A 23564-nucleotide genomic window follows, 5' to 3' on the forward strand; every position below is an offset into this window, starting at 1 on the left:
AGACCTAACCTAGAAAAAGAATCCACTTGAGCTTTCAAAACATTCTTCAGAGGCTGATTATAGTTGTAGTTGGGATAAATAGCAATAAATAATGATAATGTTATCATAAGGGCAGAAAAAACTATTATCCTCAGCTGCTCTTGCTTCCTGTGTAAGTCAGGACGTTTCATCCAACTTGGGTTTGAAGGAGAGCATATTTTCTGACAGTGCACTTAAGCCGGCCTTGCCAGGCCTGAGTAATTAAAGACAAACAAATCTGTATTTAGACGCAATTACAAAGTAAGGTGAGTAAAACCAGAGTTGCTTCTACTCCAAACTGAGACCTGCATACATATTTTGTAGTAGAAATGTTCAGCAATTGTTTAACAATTTTAGCAACGCCTCCCTTCCCAGTCCGCTGACACGCTGTTGTTCTTTGTTTCTCAGCTAACACTACTCGAATTTTCGAGGGGACCAGAATTGTGAAAACAGGAGTGGTAAGTGGTGGTCATAAATCCCTGCGGAGCGCGGATGGGCAGCGGTAATTTGGGGCGGCATTCCCACCAGGTGGCAGCACGATGTTGGAAATCTGCGGCAGGACCGGGCTTTCCTGGGGAGGTGGTGGTTCAAACCCGCCACAAAAGGTTTTATACCGAAAATATTGGAAGGGTTTCCGTTTTCTAGCGTCATGCTCCAAGAGGCTTTGACCACTGGAGAATCAAGCGTTAAAAAAATCTTCCCAAATATGTATTCAACCCATTCAGAGGGGATTTGTAATCTTAATGACTGCGGAAATAAATTTAATGTCTTTTATTAACTGTATGACCAGAAGTGTATGCAACAGGAATAAGGCTTCACGCACAGCATCTTTGCTCTTCCAGTGCTTTAAGCATGCCTGCTGTTGTGTGAATAAAGCCTTAACAAGCTCTTTGTTTTAATTTTAATTCAGGTGAGACTGTAACGAGTCACTGAAGATGACTTTTCTATTCCAGAATCAGAAATGTTGATACATGTACAGTAAAACTGGAATACACTGTTTCAGTTTTGAAAGCACCTTATTAGGTTATTTAACATAGAGTATTCATAACCTAAATTTCTTGGCATTCGGTGTACTGAATTGTTCAGTCAAATTTATGGACTGAATTCATACTATTGAATTTTACTCGAAGTACATTGCTTCTAGTTTTATTCTGTTCCAGTTTGATATACTCCCTAGTAAGCAAATAACACATACAAAGCTTGAGTTTGAATGATTAATGTTTGTTTAATGAGGTATAGAGTTATTCTAGACATATAAAATCTGCTGTCAGATTTTAATACTCAGTCCAGCTTTGAGACTGTACATGCCAGCGCAAAGCAAATCTCACAGTGCCTTAGGGATTCACACTGATAAGTATCCAAAAAGTTTAGATGCTTATTTAAAGTTTTCACTTGAAATCTCTAAAGCACAGGTTTTCTTTTGAGATCGCAGGTTTTCTGTGATTGCAGCTGGTCAAAAATAACATGAGAAAGCAGCCTTTCTTGGTTTGCTGCAGCATTTCAACTACACGGCCTGACTGAAACCAGGAACTGCAGAGAAATGCAGAAATACTGTTAAGTTATAAATTTCAGTTCCAAAAATAAACATTTTACAGTTTCGTTCAACATTCAGTAGCACCTATTTAACCCTTTTTTGTCCTTGTCTGATGCGTACCTTCCCAGCTAATGCTCCTCTTGCTGATGAACTCAGTAATGTGAGACATTTTCAGTAAGTCAGAGAGGGAGCATGGTCGGGTTGGGCGGGCAGAAAAGCTGACCCCAGCCCTTCCACAGAATTACTCCTTGTCATTAGTCAGCTCACTTCAGTGTCTTTTTCCATGTGTAACTCAGGAAGGGGAATGACTTGTCTAGTTCTTTAAGTATATACCAAGGGGTTTTTATTTCCGGTAGAGCATACACATGTGTTCACAGAGACCCACATGCGAGCATGCATGCACTGGGTTGACATTAGAGTAACCGTGGCAGGGTGCAGAGGATGCAAATTCCATGGTTCATTCCCTGTTTCCTCTCAGCTCCCCGAGGGAAGTGAGCAGTGCCAGCCCTGGCCCTGGGTCGCTGGTGGTGCCAGGGAGAGCCCTGCGGATGGGGAAAGCTGGGTCTGTACATGGGTGCCGCAGCGTGGTGGCCCTGGTAGAGGTCGTGGTGACTTGCTGAAGGGCTCCTGATGCTCTCCAAGTCCATCATGAGTGCCCGCTGGCCGTGCTGCAGGTCTTTTCTAATGAGAGCGATACCTCACTGCAGCACCAGTCCTTAAGACGAATAATGCTGATGGATAAATTAAGGAAATAAAAATAGTACCATTCGAGGCCCTCACAATGTGTGTGGGAAGAGCCAGAGTTCCCTGTCAGAGCGGGCCCACCAGCCACGGATGCTCACGTTGGCAGCACAGCCCTTATTTTGGGACAGCCATTATGTAACACTGTATTTTTAAACTTCTGTATTGTGAGGATTAAAGCACTGTGAGTAATGCAGCTAAACTCGTGAAAATCCTTTACATCCTCCTCATCCCTGAGAGGAAACATTACTCACAAGTCACCGGTGATGTGGGTGGAGAAGGTCCCTCCGTAAAATAAAGATAAGGATAAAGAGTTTTTTGATGGTAATGATTGTTTGGAAGTGGTGAATGGAGGGGGGTTTCCTCCCTTCGTGGTTTGCCATGTAGCTCTGTGGCATGTCCCGTTCCTGGTTTGGCCCTGCACCCAGCTGGTGTCAGTCTCCCATTTTAAGAGAACAGCAAGCAGAATGGCATGTATATGGAAAGGGAGGGAAAGGCAGAAGAAAAATGACCCCAGGTAGCATGTTGGGGCCCCTGCTGATGCTCTCTGCTGTGTTTTCTTCCCCTCTGCTGCCGGTGGCCTCCTCAAGCCCACAGCATCTCCTGCCTCCTCCGCTGACATGGCTCCCATCAGCTCCGGCTCCTCCACCTGGACCTCCTCGGGGCTCCCCTTCTCCTTCGTGTCCATGGCCACGGGGATGGGGCCTTCCTCCAGCGGCAGCCAGGCCACCGTGGCCTCAGTGGTGACCAGCACCTTGCTGGCAGGGCTGGGCTTCAGCGGTGGTGGCATCTCCTCCTTCCCCAGCAGCGTGTGGCCCACCCGGCTCCCCGCGGCGGCCGCCCCCAGCAAGCAGGCGGGACGGCTGGTAGTGGCTGCCACTGAGGCCGCCGCTGCCGCCTCCCCAGGGCCAGAGCGGGACTCGGCGCTGACGAAGGACGGCGAGGGAGCTGAGGAGGGGGAGAAGGACGAAAAGAGCGAAAGCGAGGATGGGGAGCGGGAGCATGAGGAAGAGGAAGAAAAGGATGCCGAGAAGAAGGAGAAAAACAGGGCGACGGCGGCCATGGAGGCACGCAATAGCACAGAGCCCAGTGTGGCCACGGCTTCCCCCAGCCGGACTGCCGAGGAGGAAGGAAATAAAACCATATCGGGTGAAGAGCCAAACCAAAACGTTGCCCCCACGGCTGGAGGTCCCGCGGAGGAGAGCTTTGCCGAAGCAGACACTCAGCCCCAGCCGCTCCCTTCCACCCAAGTGCTGCCGGCATTCACCAACGAAGTTTACCTGGGGAAGATCCCAAGACGACCAGAGACAACAAGAAAAACTCCTCCGAAGGAGGACAGGTTTCCAGAGGAATACCCCTCAGATAACAAATTCATCACCATTAACCCAGGTGAGTGACCTCCAGGGAAACTGGTTTTACCAGCGTAAGATTGTTGGAAAATGACACAATCCAAATTTCTTACTGATTTTCAGTAGATACAACATTTTTGTGGTGCCTGGCTTCATCTGATGGGCAGGTCGTCACAGGACCCAACCCACAAATTGTTATTTGGGGAAGAAGAGGTGGAAGGGTCATCCTTGTATTTTATTGAGACAGATTCATGGTCCTTGTAGCTTACTAGAGGAGAAAATTTGGAAAAATGTTAACCCCCAACATGCTTCATTAAGAACTTTGTTTAGAAAAAAAAAAAGGCGGGGGGGAATGCAGTGAACTATAGCTGTGAAATTAATTTGGAAGAGCGGTTGCTGTGCTGAGCTGGTGTTTCATGGGAAGGTTGCTATATATGCTGTAAGCTAATTTAGTTTATCTGCAGGATTCTCCCTGTTTGGGCTTTGAGATACTCTCCCAAATAAGGGATCATTGCTGGTTTATTTCTCGCCACAAAACCTACACGCTCTGATCTTCCAAGACAAGGCACCTTTTGCACTAGGGTTACCTTCTTTTTTCCTGTGAAAAAAAATAAAATCTTAGCCAGGTGTGGTGGGTTGACCCGGGCTGGATGCCAGGTACCCACCAAAGCCGCTCTGTTGCTCCCCTCCTCAACTGGACAGGGGAGAGAAAATATAACAGAAGGCTCATGGGTCAAGTAAGGACAGGGAGAGATCACTTGCCAGTTACCATCATGGGCAAAACAGACTCGACTTGGGGAAATCAGTTTAATTTATTACTAACCAACTTAGAGTAGGGTAATGAGAAATAAAAACTAAATCTTAAAACACCTTCCCCCTCACCCCTCCCTTCTTCCTGGTCTTAACTTCACTCCTGATTTCTCTACCTCCTCCCTCAAGCGGCACAGAGGGACGGGGAATGGGGGTTGGGGTCAGTTCATCACATGTTGTCTCTGCTGCTCCTTCCTCCTCAGGGGAGGGCTCCTCACACTCTGCCCCTGTTCCAGTGTGGGGTCCCTCACATGGGCTGCAGTCCTCCATGAACTTCTCCAACGTGAGTCTTTCCCATGGGCTGCAGTTCTTCACGAACTGCTCCAGCATGGGACCCTTCCACGGGGTGAGGTCCTTCAGGAGCAGCCTGCTCCAGCGTGGGTCCCCCGCGGGGTCACAAGCCCTGCCAGCAAACCTGCTCCAGCGTGGGCTCCTCTCCCCATGGGGCCACAGGTCCTGCCAGGAGCCTGCTCCAGCACGGGCTTCCCACAGGGTCACAGCCTCCTTTGGGCACCCACTGCTCTGGTGTGGGGTCCTCCATGGGCTGCAGGTGGATATCTGCTCCCCCATGGGTGCAGGGGCACAGCTGCCTCACCATGGTCTTCACCACGGGCTGCAGGGGAACCTCTGCTCCGGCGCCTGGAGCACCTCCTCCCCCTCCTTCTGCACTGACCTTCATGTCTGCAGGGCTCTTCCTCTCACATATTCTCACTCCTCTCTCTGGCTGCAGTTGCACAGGTTTTTTTTCCCTCCCTTCTTAAATATGTTATCCCAGAGGCGCCACCACTGTGGCTGATGGGCTTGGCCTTGGCCAGTGGCGGGTCCATCTTGGAGCCAGCTGGCATTGGCTCTATCGGACAGAGCAGCTTCTCACAGAAGACACCCCTGTACCCACCCCCGCTACCAAAACCTTGCCACGCAAACCCAATACACCAGGCCGAGCTCATGTATTTTCTGTATTAGTCCTGATGAGAATTACCGATGCTCCTGTACACGCCAGCTCTGGAAGTATGTACCAACTCCACAGTATGTACACAGCAAATATGACCTTTTGGAAGCATGCCCAGGTGGTCTGCATGTGCACCAAACCCTGTGTAGTCAGGATTTGCTGCACAGGCCTATGCAAACAGGTATCTCACGGTGCTCCCAACTCCTCGTACAGAAAGTCCAGTGCATATGCACATGTTTCTGCTTGGGGAGCTCCAAGCACTGGTGAGAAAAACAGATCTTATAACTGCAAGGAGCAAATGGAGTACATGCACATGGATGGATTTATTTGCAGAGTGAGGGCTGAGATGTAGATAGGACAACGAGTTTATCTGAGTGATTATGTGTATTACCACAGCATTTATAAGATAGTGCACATTTTTTGTTTGTTTTTGTTTACTGTTGTTGTTTATTTTGCTAATCTATAGACTGTTTTATAATTTTGTTTTTCCATCAAAGCTGCTCTAGAGTTAGAGTACTGTGAAAAAACCTTAGATATTTATTTTTCCCTACATTTATAAACACAAAAATGCAGACGTTGTGCACTCAGTTATAGCTCAGAACCAATTTAAAAAACAAAGCTAAATCCAATCTTTAATAACATTTGTTACAGAAATGCTGACCTGACTCTAATGCTGTGAATCATAACTGTTCTGTAAGAGAACAGATTAACAATGCGGAAGCCAAGAAACCTGCAGCAGGTTGTGCTGATTTTTTTTTTAAATACACTGCTGTTTTTCTTACTCCTCAACTGGAAATAGTCTTCAAAGTCCAGTGCTCCCACTGAATATGGTCGGAGATGCCTGCCAGGCGGTCTCAACATGTGACTTGCCCTAATCACCTTTTTATCAGGAAGGATGGAACTTGTCCTAGCCATGCACTGCAATGTTGGGAGTAAGCATTCAGCACCATTCAGGTTCAAAGCCCAGCAATTCAATCTGCCTGCATAAACCTGCCTTTGAAATAGTTGTCTTCATTTCTTCCTGCCTTCTGCTTCCCTATTTCTCACGTGCCAGTTTCTTGGATGGCCCGAGTACAATATCCCTTATATAAGACCTAGAAAGGGCCTCATGGCTTATTCTCAGCCTAATAAATTGGAGGAAAGATGGGTAGTTGGTCTTGTTTCTTAGCTCATGACAAAGGGATTGTTATTAGATTGGTTTTTATCCCGTGGTGAAGTTAAGGTGAAGAAGATGAAAATCAATGAGATGGGGAAATATTGTTAATATTGCTAAGACGTACTTACTAGTTACTGCAAATTGTATCCCCTTAGTCTGTAGTGAGCAGAGAACTATCACTGAAAGTTGTTCAATACACCTTAGCCTCCTACTAGACGACCTCTTTTAAGAGCTCTGTTCACCTACAGGCTTGGAGGCTTGAAGGGAGGCCTGAAGACTGCACGCAAAGATGATCAGTCCTGAAAGGACTCAGCAAATAACATTTTCCATGCTTATATATGGAGGGAGGATAACTTAGTAAGATCACTGTGTCTTACAAAAATGGCTTCCATGTGTAGGAAACGACATCTGAAATAACCAGCATGTGTTAGCTGGGGGAAAAGATAAGTGAAAGAGTTGCCTGCTTCACCCAAATTAACCTTATTTAAATCTTAGTTGAACCTCTGGTGACATACCCGGGAGGAGGAGAAGGAACTGTACCATATTTTCAGCTTCCCAGACAAGCCTCTCCCAGGCCCCTCAGCGTACCGAAGAGGACACTCAGCGGCAAAAGGGCTGGGAAAGGCTATTCAGAGATGAAAAAGGGCCCAGTTATGCCATTTTCCTTGGGGTAGAGGTTCATTCCCTGTCCTTGACCTCCAGATGGAAGAAGTTAGGTTGGTCACAAACCTGGTGACTCCCTGTCCAGACACTGGGAAGCGCTAGTGTTTTTCAACTCTGAGAACATTTGGAGATGTTTCTTATTGGCTTTGGGACAGAGACTTTCAGCCTGAATCTCTTTGTACCAGGTGTGAGGACCTTGTCCTTCAAAGTCTCTTCAGGCAAGTCCTTCTTTTCTTTGCTACTTGTGTCACCACGCTTCTGCAGTGGATAGCTGAGGTCTACCTAACCCGGAATTTGCCCAAATATTTTACTAGATGTGTCTGAATAAGGCCTGGCTGGCCTGTTGGGAGTGCTAGCTCTATGAGAAGACTCTTGGGAATGCAGGAGAAGGAGCTTTCCTCCAGGCTGGATATGCGTTGCCAAAGACACATGCCAGCAAAACCCACAGCTGGTGAATTTGCCCATCAATCAAACACTAGCATGAGCCTAAGACTAGTTGCTTCAGCTTAATTGTTTTCCACAGTAGTATGGAAATCTGCAGTTCATACAGACAGACCTGACCTAGCTCATGCAAGGACTTGAGTTCAGTGAAACTCCAGACATAAGCAAGACCTCTTCCTATGAGAAAGGGCCTTAAAGGTTTTCCATAAGTAGGTAACCTGAAATCAAGACAACAACTAGCGAAGCCAAGAGGACATTGCCAGAAGTGTCTGAAAGCATTCCTGAGCATCAGGACAGTGAAAAGAGGGTGAAGGCCACTTCCAAAGTGAGCAGAAAGAGCCCCTGCAGCTTACTGTGTCCCATAGAAGGCAGAAACTTTTTTTGATGCATCTTTTCTCCAGGAAAGCAGTTTTTAAAAAGCTGTCAAGGTTTCAAAAGTGGTTTTGTGAGAAGAAAGTTTAATCATTTTAAAGAGTAGAAAATTGTTTCATAACAATGTACACTTGTAAAATTAATTATATAGCATCAAATTAGCAGTTGTAAGGAGATAACTGAATGGGAAAGTACTCATGAGTGTGGATGATTAGAGGAGAACAGGGAACACATGAGAAATTACAGGGAAAGTGCGAGGCCAATTAGTACAGCAAGGCTCATTTTCTTTTAGTGCTTATTTCACACGCACATACACACACACCTCTCCTGAGGCCATGTCATTATTTTCCAAATGGCATTGGCCTCTTCTTGTCTGGTGGTATTGGCCAACGCTAATGATTTTCTTCTGTCACTGAACGCTTGCTTGCATTCTCCTCTTTCATTTTCCTGATCATCCTTTTCTCTGTTTTGGTGCCCACATTAGACTAATTGTACCTTTGATCTGCTACTGTTACACACGCAGCTGCTCAGCATTGTCTGCGACTCTGAAACCTGAAAATTAGAAAAACGGCAATTAGAATGATGCTCTACCAAAAAAAAAAAAAAAGGAGGAAAAAAAAAAAAATCCTATCATGATTCAGTTTAATCAGGCTAGAGCAGATATTATCTCACAGAATTTTGGTTTGTTTTGCCAGACAGTTAGGCAGATCCTTTGTATTTGACAGGAGATAAGGAATGGGCTGTTGTGAGCGAAGTAATAGATGTCCAGTTGAGGCTTTTGCCTGAGTCATGAGCTGGGACTGAGGACGGAGACGTGGGTTTGGCCCTTGATCTGAACTTCAGCCAGGTCCTCCCATCACTCAGCGTTCACCCACTTCTGCTGAGTTCCTCCCACGAGAGAGCTTTGTAGAGAGGTTGTGATGTGTGGGGTTAAATTTCAAGCCTGGTGTATGCTTTTAGTAGAGACGGAATTTTGGTTTTTAGAACAGTCTTTGCCAGATCTGAGGTTACAAAAGCCTTTTGGAGATAACCTCATTAAGATAATTAAACATCTGTGTAATTCTTTCTTTCTCCATACGTGGCAAGCATTATTAAGCTGTATTTTTATGTGGCACTTGAGCCATTCTGCATGGCAACTTACAGGAGCCAACAGCAGAGTGGCTTGAAAATAAAAGGATTGAATTATTTGATGTTTGCAAACAGTATGAATTTCAGATAGCTGACATCAGGATTAAATATGATTGGCATCCATTTACAAAACAGTGAAAAGCCATGCTTAGCTGTGCACAGCCTGTAAGTATGACTATTGCAGGAATGCCTTTGAAGAAATAGAGAGAAAATAGCTGCACAATGGCATGAGCTTGTACCAAAGGTAATATTTCTTTTAAAAACATGGTTTTACCTTTTCATCGTTTGATAATATGGCCAATACTGTTTTCCAGATTTAATTGATACCTTTGTATAAAGTCCATAATTTCATTTACTCAAAGGAAAGATGAGCAGGTGACTTTCTTTTAAGTGACCGGATGATCTGGGGCAATTCAGCAGCAGGGGCTTTCTTTTGGCCTGCAGAACACGTGTATTGTCATAGTTAGCAGTATCTGTAACAGTATAACAGACAGACTTTGTCCCGGCAGTTTGTGCAATGGATGATAAAGGTAGATAGGTTATATATTACAGCTATGGCTGCTTATTTTAGCAAGCAGTGCTACGTAACAGAAATAAACATGTTTCTATTCTCAGGAACCAATTCACAAGAATACACAGAAAAACAGTATATTTCACAAATTGTAGAATGCCTCTTTCTTGCCTTTTTGTGCAAGAGTTGCACTGCCAAAGCCTCCCTCGCTGCCTAATGCCCTCTAATACTCTCTGTGCCAGGGCCTAATCCATCCATGGCCTGGATGGAACTGCTGAATAGTTGGTGCACAGGAGTTACGGATTTTTCCAGACGCAGGAGTGGATTTAGCAGTGCCAGGGCTTGTATCATGTGGGACCTCCTGAAGCAGATATGCTGTAATAATTTTTATTCCTTCCTACTGGGATGAATTCCAAGCCAGTAAAAGGCAAACTGAATTAATTCAACGAAGGCATATGCCACTGGAAACTGTTTACATTTCTTAGCAAAAATGGAGTTTCCTGGTCCATTTTTTAAGATCCTCCCTCCCCCCCACCCCCGAAGTACAGCGTATGGTGGGCACCATTACAAGGATATGCTGTTGATACTACCAAGGCTCAACATTCTTGCTTTGGAAAAGAGTGAAATGCTGACTATTTTTTATTTTGTAATATTTTGTTATGTAGGAGAACAGGAAGCTGTGAAGGCCCAGGTGTGTCTTTTTTTGTGTGTGTATTTTCTTCAACCCTTTTTCCAAGTTACCCAGTGTGCTGCCGTTTCTTAGAGTCTTCTGCCATGACACTCAAGAGACCAGCGCCAGCACTCCAGCTGTACTGCTGTACTTCTGGCCGCAGCTGTCGTTCTAGTACAATTTTTATTGGCATTGGTTTGTTTAAGCACTCTCAACACTTTACTTAAGCAGTGGAAAACACTTAAGACTTTCTTCAAAGTCAGTGCAGGAACGGTCTCTTTTTTTCTGAAGCATATCACTGCTTGGGCATTCCCAACTGGAATTTCAGGGCCAGCCATCAGCATGTGGGAATGGCATTTGCTATTCTGGCACTCAGCATACTGAACGCCTTCTTATCCTCACACTGGTGGTATAGGGAGTTGGCAGGGTCAGATAAGTGTGTTCTCCACAGTAGAATGAGTAAGAGGAGCATCGTGAGCACTGCAGAATTTAATAAGTTTGCATTGGGACTCCAGCCCATGCTGTGCTTACAATGGAATTTAATTTTCTTCCCATGCAAACAGAAACATATGCTTTTGTGTTGAAATATGTGGAGGTGAAACTAAACAGAATACCGTCCTTGGAGAGAAATGAAGCAACACCCTAATGGATGTAAGGTGGTGGGTCTGCTTGGCTCTCCTACTAAGTTTTATTACATTGCATGGGTTTTTGCTTTGTCCCTTTTACCATTCTGATTAGCAACACTTACCTCACAGGCTTAATTTTTTCATGCTGTTAAATGATTTGAAATGCACTGATAAAAACTGATGCCTCAGGGCTTACGATTTTTGCAAGTTTGGCAAATGCAGAGAATAAGCCTTTGCTCTAGTTTTGGGTTTCTTCTTTTCCTTATTCTTTGCTAGTCAAGGAAATCAAAGACCTGCCTTAAAAACGGTATGTTGTATGTCATTAGTATGTTGTATATCATTAGTACGCTGTGAAGACGAAAGCTCACCGCGTGCTCGAGGTGCAACGTTGTGTGCCTATTCTGCAAAGTGGCACTGTTGGTAACCTCAGTAGCCTTTCTTACTGGAGCTGGAGACAACTGGCTACTCATCTCTCTTTTGATCAGTTCTATACTCAGTGCACGTCCACTTCCCCCAAACATCCCTCTGATTAGCACCTCATTTAGGCTGCTTGCTAAAGGGCACTACCTCCATCAGCCTAGTTCTTAAAACTAGAAAGATTTCTTGCTGGGCTTGCAGCAGCCTGCAGCCTTGCTCTGTTTTCAGCAGTCAGGCAAAAGCATTTACAATTAACCTTTACTTCCATGTTAGTTGAATTTTACTCCTGCCTATGGAGGAGTATAATCTAAATGCTATTAAAATAGAGTATGACTTCATATTATGTGACATCTGGTGACTTCCAATTATCTGTGTTTTGCCTGCCTACGGTGAAAAGGCAATTATGTTCTTCTGGTAGGATTTGCAGCAGTTTCAGAAGATATGATAATACAATCCTGAACGAGGGCAAGGAAGCACATTGGTAAGGAAAAACTCACGTAGGCTAAAAAGTAGAAGTCAAGTGTGTACATTTCAATCCTTGTTCAGATCTGAAGCTGTTTACACTAATTCTTTCCCATTATGTTCTGTTGACAGGCATTGATCAACTACCGCCTGTTTGTTAGGAAACATGAATAAGATACAAGATCCGCTTCTGTATTTTTCTTTTATCATTTTTTCTAAAACAATTTATTTGTCAAGTCTACATGAATTTGCACAGATTAGATGTCTTTTGAAATACCTTGACACGGTGTCTATGCTCATTGGCTCCAGTACTTGCAGGACCTCTAGATATTCATCTTATAGGTGATACAGTTATTTTAACGAGATGTCATGTGAAAAGTGAAATGGAGTTACTCGGACAGATCTCAGGATATTGACCAACTTTAATTTTGTTCAAAAGCTGTGGCATAATGATTTCTTCTGTCAGTTACAACACATCCTATCCATTCATTCATCCATCCATCTTGACAATCCATATGCTAAAAAGTGCTTTCGTATGCAGTAACTCACCAGATTGTGACAATTCCGCAAATGATGTGACATGACACCCAACATGTTGAGGATTTTTTAAGATAGTTACCAAGAAATTTATTTCTGAAGCAAAGTATTACACTGAGCTGTGCAAACAGGGCTGTCCTCTAGTGTTGAGAAACAGAGCGCGTTTGTCTGCAAACGCTGATGACCGAGCAAAGCGTTTCCTTTTTACCGTGGTGAGCAAAGTGGGGTACTCCACATGGGATAATAGGTGCTTGCACCGCAGAGTCCTAAAATTGTCTATAAGACTGTAATTACAGGCATTAGTAAAATCCAAGCCATATGTGGCAATAAACACCACACTTTTGTGCTCTCATGTCTCAGACTAAAGACAAATGGAGTCCCACCCTGCAGTTAGAAGATCTTTGCTCTGTTTACTCATACCACGTAAAACGGACAAGCTATTTGTTTTGCTTATACATTGTTCCACACAGTAATTCTCTTTCCATTCAGTGATTGTTTTTGTTATGTGTTTAACACACAGCTGACAAGAACAGCTCCAGCATGGCCACAAGACCTTCTCCTGGTAAAATGGAATGGATCATCCCGCTTATTGTGGTCTCAGCACTGACCTTTGTGTGCCTCATTCTTCTCATTGCTGTGCTTGTCTACTGGAGGTGAGCCTGTTTCCTTTTGATTGGAAACTGATTATGATTTAAAACGCATTTCAGGTGGGTTTTTTTTAATGTGGTCCTGTGGTTTTTATTTTATTAGATGTTATGGTGATAGATGCATTAGATAACTCTCTGGATGCTAGAACGGCTCTGCTGGTTAACTATTCAGCTGTCTTAAATATTGATTTTTGTTTCATGAAAATGAGCATGGTGGAGCTCTAGCAATGGTAGAGCCAGCTGTAATGCCGACAAATATTTTCACAATCAGTCCCTCTAATATAGTTATAAAAAGGTGTCATTGTCTTGGCCTTCAGGAAGGGTGGTTGTGGGAGAAAAGCCCAGTGAGACTGGACTTGCCTCCATGGGTGGCTTTGCCACAGACCTCGTGTGTGATCTTAAGCAGTTTTTTCTTCCTTTGACTGTACTTCAAGAAAGGGGGGTAAATTTGTTTCACATTACATAGCAATGCTCTGAGTAGGAGCTCTTTAGCATTGGTGAAGTGTTCGAAGTGCTATCTGCAAGGTTTTGAAAGTAAAGATCGCCTCTTACAAAGAGATGCTGCCCTTTACACCAGTGGGCATTGATTCCGTGGGGGAGACTAGGATTGGCATCAACAAATCCTCCTCCATTTGATTTAGAGTAAATTAAAACCTGCAGCACCTTCTTGTGCCAGAACCAGAACCCAAAGACACCTCATTTGTCTGGTAGTGAAAATTAACCAGGGATTAGCCTCATAGAATGTACTTAGGAATTATTTCAAAATCTGATTAGATGGGACACAGAAAAGTAGCTTTGATGAGACATAGCAGTCCATTGATCATTATATTTGCAGAATCAATTAAAAAACTACCAACCTGTTTTTCAGTACACCAATTTCGCTGACAATTAATTGGCCAAATTGGTGAGGCTGGGAACATTTGAAAGGATATTAATAAATAGATGACAATAGTCTTGTGAAATTCATTTCTATTAACATTTGCAGGTAATTAAGATCATTGCAGTAAGACAATGAATAAAATTGCAGTGATGTGTGCACAAAAGCTGAAATTGGAAAGGTTCTGAAGATCCCATTGTAGTGTAGTGTAGTGTCCTGTCCTTCAATATATATTTTCTTCATTTGAAGGACTAAACTTGGTCACACTCACACCAGGCAAGCCCTTGAAGGATATGGTATATCCTGAAGCACTCTAATGAGGGGTTAGTAATATTTTTCTTGCATTGATACAAATAGCTCTTCTAAGGAGGAAAGGTTTTGAAATAAAATGCTAGCAGCTATTATCAAGAAGAATGTTGGTACCTCTCATTGTTTGGAAAACATTTCCATTTCCTGCAATTTCACTAATGGATTGAGAGAAATAATTGCAAATGCAGTGTTTAATTTGCTCAAAGAGTAACAATACCGTCCCTGAGAAGATACTAAAGTTGGAAAGTACTGGCTTAGTGACCAATAGTTAGGGACTAATTTTTGATAAAAATTGGCTTGTATTATAAATCGTAATATTACTTGAGTCTAAAATTAAGATATGTTAATTAAAGTTAAATACTTTTTATCTTCAAAATTCCTAACCATCCACTTCATAAAATTTTTATTTCCTTCGTAATAACAAACAAGCACATGAATCAAGGAAGATACATGAACAAGGACTTTGACTGAAACCAAATTACTTTTCCAGTAATATTTGTTATTTTGCATATGGACAGCAATTGTTTCTTATCTGCTCTCCATAATAGGCATGAAGAGTTAACATTCATCCATAGCTTTGGTAAAATTATGAGCATTGACATTAATACCCCTGGCAGCAGTGGATCCATTTTTCTGTGTATAACTGATACTAAAAAAAAGGTGGAGATTAAAAATTAATATAGACATGGAAAGTATGTCATGTAGCAGTCAAAGTTTTTTGGTAAATATGAAGCAACAAATTGAGGAACAACAAACGAACTTGAGAGTTTCAAAATAACCTCTACCTTCATAGTTCTGAGGATTTTTTTAACAAATAAAGAGAGTGTATAAAAAAAAGTCAACGTGTGTTTTAGGATAAATCAACAAGCAACTAGAACACAAATCATCCACAGTAACGTTTCACGTTGTGCAGACCATGTCACTGAACTGGCAACACAGCATTTTGTGTGCCCTTTTCAGTGTGATTAGCTTTCTGTAGAAAAAATAAAATTTTTATCTCTGTGAGTTTTTTAAAGTAAGGAAAAAACAGATCCCCAAACACCGCAGAGTCTAATTTACAAGTTTGAAAGGAACAGTGATCTGGATTTTCAGGAAGAAATACTTAGCTTAAACTGTAATGGGCAACATATGGAATAATTTGCTAAATAACACCATCAAAGCAAATGGCATGCGAATGAGTTTGAGACAGATTTTTCAGTATGGGAAACATGGTATTGAAGTGCACAGCAGAGAAACACTTGTTATGAAGGGATAACCCTCCAGGGGACAGGCGCGTTGGACCAAGGGGTCTTTTCTTGCACAGCAGTTCTTTGTTTTGGTGTGAGAAAAAACATTACAAAACAAAACCCAGAGAACTCAAAAATGCAGAAGAGACATAGTTACCCTTTGGCAATACATTTTGAGGGTAAAACAAATGATATTTTCACTTTTGCGTTTTTGAGCATTTGTGGGATTAGATGATTTGAGACCAGAGGTGACATAAGTAGAACAATGAAGCAGAGCAAAGCCTTCTGCTTGTTTGCGTTGCATCGATGCCCTATTATCCAGGGACCAAAATAAGGAGTTGGGGAGGTTGCTTGTGAAGGTTTGACAAAGCGTTTATCTCTGTTTGGATCCTTCGTAACTCATTCCATGATACAGCAATGAAATAAGGTTTGTGATGATGTCTTGTTGTAAGGAAGCGTCATTTTCTGTTCCCTTTATTTGAAAAGGAGAGTGATAGGAAGCAGTCACTGTTTGATGAAGCTTTTCCTTTCTTTATCTGTTGAGCTTCCATGCTGTGTTCATTAGAGACTTCTTGTAATTGAATATATTTGGAAATTATCTGTGCCATTTCTGAACGAGACTCCCTTATTTGCAGAGGTAATTTGCTATTCTCAGTTCCTTTTCCATGTGGATCCTGGACAAATGGCGAAAAAATATGATTGATGTTGAAGAGAAGGGGTCACTTCTGTCAGTTTAGGATGATGGCCATTTCAGTAATGAAAAGGGATGGGAACTTGCGGGCAAGCAGCAGCTCTGAATTACCTTTCTACTAAAGTTTCCTGCATTCAGTACTTTTAATGGCACTGCTCTGTAAAGAGGGCTATGTGATTTTAAGTTGGTAGAGTGGAAAATAAACTAGGTCAGCATAATGAAGCTGCAAAAATTGCACTGCCTCTTTTCCCAGAACAATGAGGAGAGCGCCATCGTGGGATGACCAGGAGCCAGGAAGTTGGCTGGAGCTGGTTGATAGTTGGGCTTCCTGGGCAGGAGGGACAATGGTGGCTGTAATTTAAGTTCGTTTCTGTGCATGTTTGATTCCTCATGAGGAAAACCTGGCCTGGCTGATCCTAGAGCTGTCGTGGGCATGATAAAGGGGACTGTTGCTGCCAGGACATCTAGTGCTTGAAATGGATTTCTTTTAGCATCAGGGAATTTGAGTCTTAGCAGAGGGAAAAGGTGAGGACACCAGATCCTCATTTTACTCAACATGTAGATTCACCATTTGCTTCTGCTGTGGCACAATGGTATTTCTTCTGCTGCTTTCATTCCTTTCATATTTGTTCCTGAAATTGTTTGCTGTAGGGACAACCACTGAGTATTTCTGAGAACTATTCTCTGGGATTTTAGGATCTTTTGCTGGAGCACTACTAGCTCATCTAGAGCCTGTTAAAACATGTGCATTGTAAGGTGCAGTTTCCCAAGCACATTATTTTTGCATTTCTGGGCATTTGTTTTGGATCTGCGATTTTATACCCAGACTCAGTATCATGAGATCCTTCTGCAGTTCTTCAAGGTCAGTTTAAAATTTGACTTGGATTGTCTGCAGTCTTTGCCACTGTTATTCTCACAGCCTTTTCTGCAAGCTCTGAGAATTGCAGAGTGTGTTTGGTAGTGACCTCCAAACTATTTAGGGATTGAGTGTGACTTCAGTTTTTTTGCAACAAGGCGAGTTCCTATAGCATGCTGAGCCATAATATGGCTTGAAACATCTTTTCTAGCACTTCCACTGTATTCTGTTGCAAATTGAACAAGTCCTGAGTGTTGACACTTTAAGGGAAACCCAGGGTCAGTGCCACTTTCTTTTTCACAGAGGTGCAGAAGGGTGACTAGTGTTGGGAAATCAGCTAAAATACTTCAATGCACATTAACTTCTGTCATTTTAGAGAAAAACCTATATTTTAGGAGTGACTGGTGACCTTCCAGTGTTTGTTTTCCATTCTGATTTTTAATCTAAATACTACAATGCTATAGACTGTGGTTTCAAAGGGAAAAATACGCAGAGAATATTAAGAAGCAATTAAGATTTTAGAGTTTAGCCAACAGCAACTTTTAAATGGGAACTAAATTATAGCCATTTCTCATTTTCAGCTAAAAGGAAGAAATTAATTCACAACTATAGCTGGAGAGTTTTCTTTTTCTTTCTTTTCAGCAGATACCATAATTCACCTCTGAATTATTGCCGCCATCAACATCGTGATCCTAAAGACAAAGCAGGAATATTGTATTGCATTTCTTATTAAATCAAGCTGTTTATACAGTGCTAATATGTTTACATTCAGGAGGGACTTTTGGAACAACACAGCTGCTGCCTTTCAAAGAGCAAGCAAGCTTGCATTGCTTGTTTATAGTCATGTGTGTATACGAGACAGCTTGGGAAAAAGATGCCTTTAATTTTCCTTACACAAAACCCTATAGAATTTAGTAGGCAGTAAGAGTTTTCTTAGGTTTTTGTTAAGCATCCTGTTGAATTTAACAGAATTCTTGGGACGGGTCCTGTGGCAGAGCCTCGTACTTCTCTGGCAGTACCTTTCTGTGCAGAAGAAATGACATTGAGCACCAGGAGATGTGGGTTCTTTTTCTAACTCACTCATTGATTTTCTGTGTGACCCGGGGCCAAGTCACTTATGGTTTGACAGTATTGTTGTTGAACTCAGTGGCAAAGACCTCACTGGGAGCAAGCTCAGGTGCTCAATATTTCAGCATCTGAGTTTCTGTCACCGGTAAAATAGCACCAAAGAAGGTTGGTGAGCCGTATTTGTAAATCAGTTTGTAATATAGAAATGAAAGCTGCAACATCAGACCAAGAACTGTTGTAGTTACCATGTCTAATAACCATGGCTTGGAAAACTGCCTTTTGGTGTTAAATTCTGGGGAACTTGCACAGCTCTATAGCTAAGACAGTGTTAAAACTTCATTGGGGAAAAACAGAAGAACTTCTGCCAGTAGCAGGTTGTAAAAAGTGCTGAAATTGTTATTTGAACCTATCTCTAGGTTTTATTTTATGAGTATACAATGTGTTGTTCATCTACTGTACTGATTGAAAAAGGAACATTGCAAATTTACAGACCATTGTAAAATTGCTTGCTTACAATGATAAAAGCTGCTTTCAGCTTACTCTAAAATATTCGTGATTCCGCTCATTTTCTCACTCATGAAGGATGCTAGGTGGTAAGACTTTCTGAGAGCCTGTGTGTTGATTTTAAGAATGCCTCGGGTGCAGTTGTGTGAGTATTTATTTCAGCAGCAGCAGTTCAAGCAGCCTCCTCCATTCCTGCCCTTGTTCTGCCCTCTGTGATACCGATGCAAATGTTTGTATAACCATGTGAGGAGCTGGATGGAGAAATAATCCACATTTTAAAAAAAAAAAAGAAAGAAAAAGAAGAGAGGGGAAACCAGATTAGCTCCCAGTCTGGTTCATACAGTAACCAGACAAAGTTGTACCAGCATAACCAAGGGACCAGCACGAGGTGGGAATGAGCAGGAGGGATGGGGATGCTCACGCTGACGCTGCCCCCAGTGATGCCTGAGGAGCACACAGAGGCACCTGTGCTCAGCGTGGGGATGGCAGTGCCCCAGAGCACAACCCACGTCATCGCAGGCAGTGAGGAGAATTAGCTGACAGGGGCAAGAAATGCCCTGAGCTGGGAGACAGGCAATGCCACAGGGAGACGAGGGGAAATGTGGAGGTGAGCGGGTGTGCCTGAACCCCCTTGCAGCTTCCACCTCCTTTTTAGCAACCAGGTATGCCCGGCTCATGCCAAACAGGGCATGCCTTCGTTTTCCCCTGGGAATAGCCACGTCTTGTCTTGTATGATGACAAACAGCCTCAGAGGGATGGGGATGGGGCAGATCACTGCCTGGCAAGTGGGATGCAGCCCAGCCTGATCTGGAGCCCTCTGATCTCCCTGCCTCAACCCAGGCAATGCAGGAAAAGCACTTCAGCTTTTACTGCAGAAGATCCAGGTTATATTTGATTTTGCCAGTGAAGGAGGTAGAGGTACTGAAATATTGGGCCCTTTTGTGTGCTGTATCTCAAAGCGCTGCTCGCTTTCATTAAAGGGGAGCAGGCCTGTGATCAGCTCCCTCTTATCCTGCACGGGGAACCGAGCTCATCCTTTGCGCCGATGGCAGGCAGCTTGCTTTCAAGCCTGAAGCTTAGGGCAGCTGCCGGTTGCTTGTTCTAGCTGTTGGTATTGCTCTTTGAGCGCTTGTCATTCTTCCATTACGAGGAAAATCAATATGAAAACTACTCTGACAGCATCTCTGCTCTTTCATCTGGCAATGCAAAGCCTGGAGCAAGGGGGGAAAAGCCCAGAAGGAGAACAGTTAACACCAAATCCTAGCGTGCCGCTGCTGTTCCTCCCGTTGGCGGCTTGTGGGCTTTCATCCTCTCCTCTTGCAAGGATCCGTCCCGGCTGTTTGCAAAGGTGGTGGGGCACTGGGTTTTTCTCTGTGCATGAAGGGCTGAGGTAGGTGAGCGCAGCTGTGCGCAGGGGAGGCCGGGACGCAGCACCCTGCACAGCCATTCCTTCGCAACTCCTTGCTCAATAACCGTTTCCCAAATGGCTACTTGAGGGCCTTTCAGAAATCACAGTTGTCGTCAGTTGTTATAGTAACGGACCCCCTGCTGCTGAATTGGCCCTGAGATGCCCATTTGGGCTTTTGAACAGACTAACTCATGCTCATTAGACAAAAAAGAGAGAGAGACAGATTTGCAGATGGAAAGTTGCTTTTTAAGCATGTTGGATGATCTGTTAAGAGCTACACTGTGGAAAGGGGCATGTTCTCCCATTATATGCCTGTTACTTTTACTCTTCTTTAATTAACACTAGTTTCACTTTTTCTTGCAAACCAGAATTCTGCAAGATTTCAGTTTCCTCACTGGTGAGGCCAGTAGTGAGCTGCCACTTTACAAACCAATAATTTTTGTCTTGAGAAAGGAAAGAAGTTGGAGAGGGATCTGCCAAGCTTAAATGCAGATCAGTGGTGATTTCCAGAACTATTGGGATATCTACAAACCTCAGAAAACAGTACTTTTGTTCCTAATTATACAGCATCAGGAGCAGCATCAAAAATCAGTAAGCACACTTTGACCCACTTCAAGGAAACAGCACAGTCTAGATTTTCCTTCAGGTTTAAACCTGAGCAGTCCCATTGACGTTAACAGAGTGACTCCTGAATAATCAGTATCAGCTAAATGAGACCTTGCCCTTGTGAATTTGAGTCCGCATGACTGAAGAACCTGTATCACCTTGTGTGGGTTCTCGAGAATATGCAATTGCAATAACAAGTTACTTCTTGCCACGTATTTGAAGCCAGCTTCTTTCTGTGTCACACATGTCTAGCCTTCATCTGAATTTCATGAAGCAATGTTCTCCTCTCAGCTGTCCTGTAAATGAAAAGCAGATCCAGATTTATAGCAGGCTGGTGTATCTCCAGGTGTAAATAAGAGAGGACTATGGTTGTTCTTGTGCGATACACTTTTTCTATGAGGAAGTCGGTTAGACCAGATGGGCTGGCAGCGTTGTTAGCAGAGAGGGGAAGCAAGTGCTCTAGTACATGAAAGGGGTCTGCAAAGAATAGTGATCTTCTGCACCCATTGTGCTGGGGATGAGGAGCCTTTGGCTTAAATTGCAGCAAGAGAGAAATTTAGGTTTGACATTAGAAAAAGCTTCATGATAGGAAAGACAATAAAGTGGTGGTCTACAGAGTTTCCATAATTTCTAGGTTCCAAAACAAGGTTAAGCAGCCATTCGGCAGGAGCACCGCAGGAGTCATTGATCCTGCACGGGAGCTTCAAGGCCCGTTCTCCACAGCTCTGCGCTGCGAGCTTCAAAGCACCCATGGAAGTGTGAGAAAAGAGGAGGAATGGTATAGTGTGATAAATTGTCCTGTAAATCACAGACTAGAAGCCTGAAAAAGATTTGGAAGACACAGTTTAAATGCATCACGTTTAAAGTGAATAATGTGAAGCCGATAAAAGAGCACATCTAAGAATTGGGGGGAGGAGAGCGGGAGGGCTCTAGCTTTGGAGAGAGAGTGAAGGGAAGATACAAATGGGCAGGAAAGAAACTGCAAAGGCAGCTTGCAGAGGACAACTGAGTCAGGAGACCCGCAGGTTGGTGGAAAAAGAAATCTGTCTGGAGTTTTGTTCCATCTGTTCTCCTGCAGCGGGGAGCCTAGGAGTAGGGAAGAGTTAAGAGTACAATGATGAATTGAGGTTTAAAAACACAACAGGGGAGAAGGGGTTGGTTTGTTGCCCCCGTTGTGGGTTATCTAAGGCACCATCCGTACTGCACGTGTCAACACTGCCCCATTATCAGCAGTGAGTGCCAACATGAGGCCACCCCTGGTGCCAAGGGCAAAGACTCTGGTGAGCAAAGCACCCAGGGTGACTGAATCTAGACATCCCTGGAGAGGCTGTTATGTGAAAGTATTTTCTTGCACAGGAGATGGGGAATGGTGATTGCTCAAAGAACCAAGATTTCACAGCCGTGAAACCACGCGTCCCAGCGCCAGCAATCCTGGTTGCCTACTGGATTGTGATTATTTTTAACAGCACCTTTAAATGAGGACTCTCACTCTGAAACGTGTGTGTTCCTCAGCTCCTGGGATGTTCGTACCATGTGGGTCAGTTGTGTGAACGTCTTTTCTGCAGGCGCTTTTTATGGATGTGGCCATTGAACTCAGTGGGAGCTCAGATCTGCATCACCTTTATTTTAACAGATAATGTCAAGCATGCAATCATAAGTCAAACAACAGGAGAATACGTGCTTCGGTTGTAGAAGGCTAGAATTCTAATATCATGTTGTTGACCCTGAAAACTCCCAAATAAAAAAGTCTACTTTTTTTTTTTTTTTAATCTGCTATACGATGTGTCCCGTAAGAGTGGAGATATTTAGGCCATGCTTTGCCCACAGACCCACACAAGCCATCCCATTCATTAAAGGGGATGAAGTTTATGCAAAAATCTTGGCAGCAAATTGGAAAACTGCGTTGACACACTCCTCACCGCTTTGTTCAGAGGTGTAACAACATTTCCCCAACATTTCTGTAAATACTTTCTTCAGCAGAGAGAGCAAAGGGGAGCAGGCAAGGGCAGCTGAGGTCAGGCAAGGAAGGATCTGTGGTGTGGCTGCAATTGATCTTTCTCTTTTGTTTCTGTGGAACTAATTACATGGATTAATTGCAGACTTTTTTTGCTGGAAATGCCTTCCCCAGTGCTGCTGAAATGGTGAGGTTTTGAAAAAAAGAGCAAGATTTTTTCTGTGCAGTAACTGGATTAAAGGTAGTAAATTTGAATTAATGTTTTTTAAATATTCAAGTCTTCTAGTTAAGCTCCATTAAGAACTGGTTGGTAGGTGCTGAGAAATAGTGTGCCATGAGGATTATGTGTTTTCTGGTAAGCAGAAAGGCAGTAAAGGATGCCAGGTACCGCTGGCTTCTCCTACTCATCTGTTAGGTCTTTTGTAAGCTATTCTACAGGAAACTTCTATACAACTTTAAAATTTTTGAACTCTGGCTTTTAAAGTTATGATCAGTATTTTAAAAGAGAAACAAATTTCACAAATGCTTTTTGTGAAATTAAATCCCTTTAAAAACAAAAGAAGACTAGTTCTTAAGAAGATGGGTACATTCTTTTTCTGCTCCCCTTCGCAGCTCAAAGAAACAATTTATTAACCCGTAGTTGTTTGATCTGTTGCTAGTTTATGTTTTCTATTGATCTGTTGCTAGTTTATATCTTTTCTGTAATATTCTTGGTATGTAAGAGTATGTGTTAAAGTGTATACAGGTATCTCTGGAGTAGATTCCCTCTCAATAAATTGGTAGCTTCAGAGCTAGAGGAATGTCTTGGACAAACTGTGAATGAAATATCCTATAATAGAAGTGGATGTACCCGGAGGGAACAGTATACCTCTGCTGTGAAACTGTGAATTAACCACAGCAACCAGATAAATTATATTTTTTCTCTCTCCTTGTAACCATAAAATATAGCTATTGAAGGGCCCTGTGCTGTCCTAAGTCCCACAGCAGCATTTGGACTAACATTAGCACTAGCTATTTCACAGCAGGATGCGGTC

General features: G+C 43.2%; 1 protein-coding gene across 1 annotated transcript in view; it reads left to right on the forward strand.

Annotated features, from left to right (window-relative positions):
• Positions 1-23564, forward strand: part of PTPRG (protein tyrosine phosphatase receptor type G) — a 417051-nt gene that overhangs the window by 337795 nt on the left and 55692 nt on the right. Inside the window, exons 11-13 of the mRNA XM_075714254.1 lie at positions 427-476; positions 2884-3682; positions 12905-13037. Of these exons, the coding sequence (XP_075570369.1) occupies positions 427-476; positions 2884-3682; positions 12905-13037 (982 nt within the window). The remainder of the gene's footprint in view (positions 1-426; positions 477-2883; positions 3683-12904; positions 13038-23564) is intronic.

Source organism: Pelecanus crispus, chromosome 7, assembly GCF_030463565.1.
Source record: "Pelecanus crispus isolate bPelCri1 chromosome 7, bPelCri1.pri, whole genome shotgun sequence".
NCBI classification, from domain to species: domain Eukaryota; kingdom Metazoa; phylum Chordata; class Aves; order Pelecaniformes; family Pelecanidae; genus Pelecanus; species Pelecanus crispus.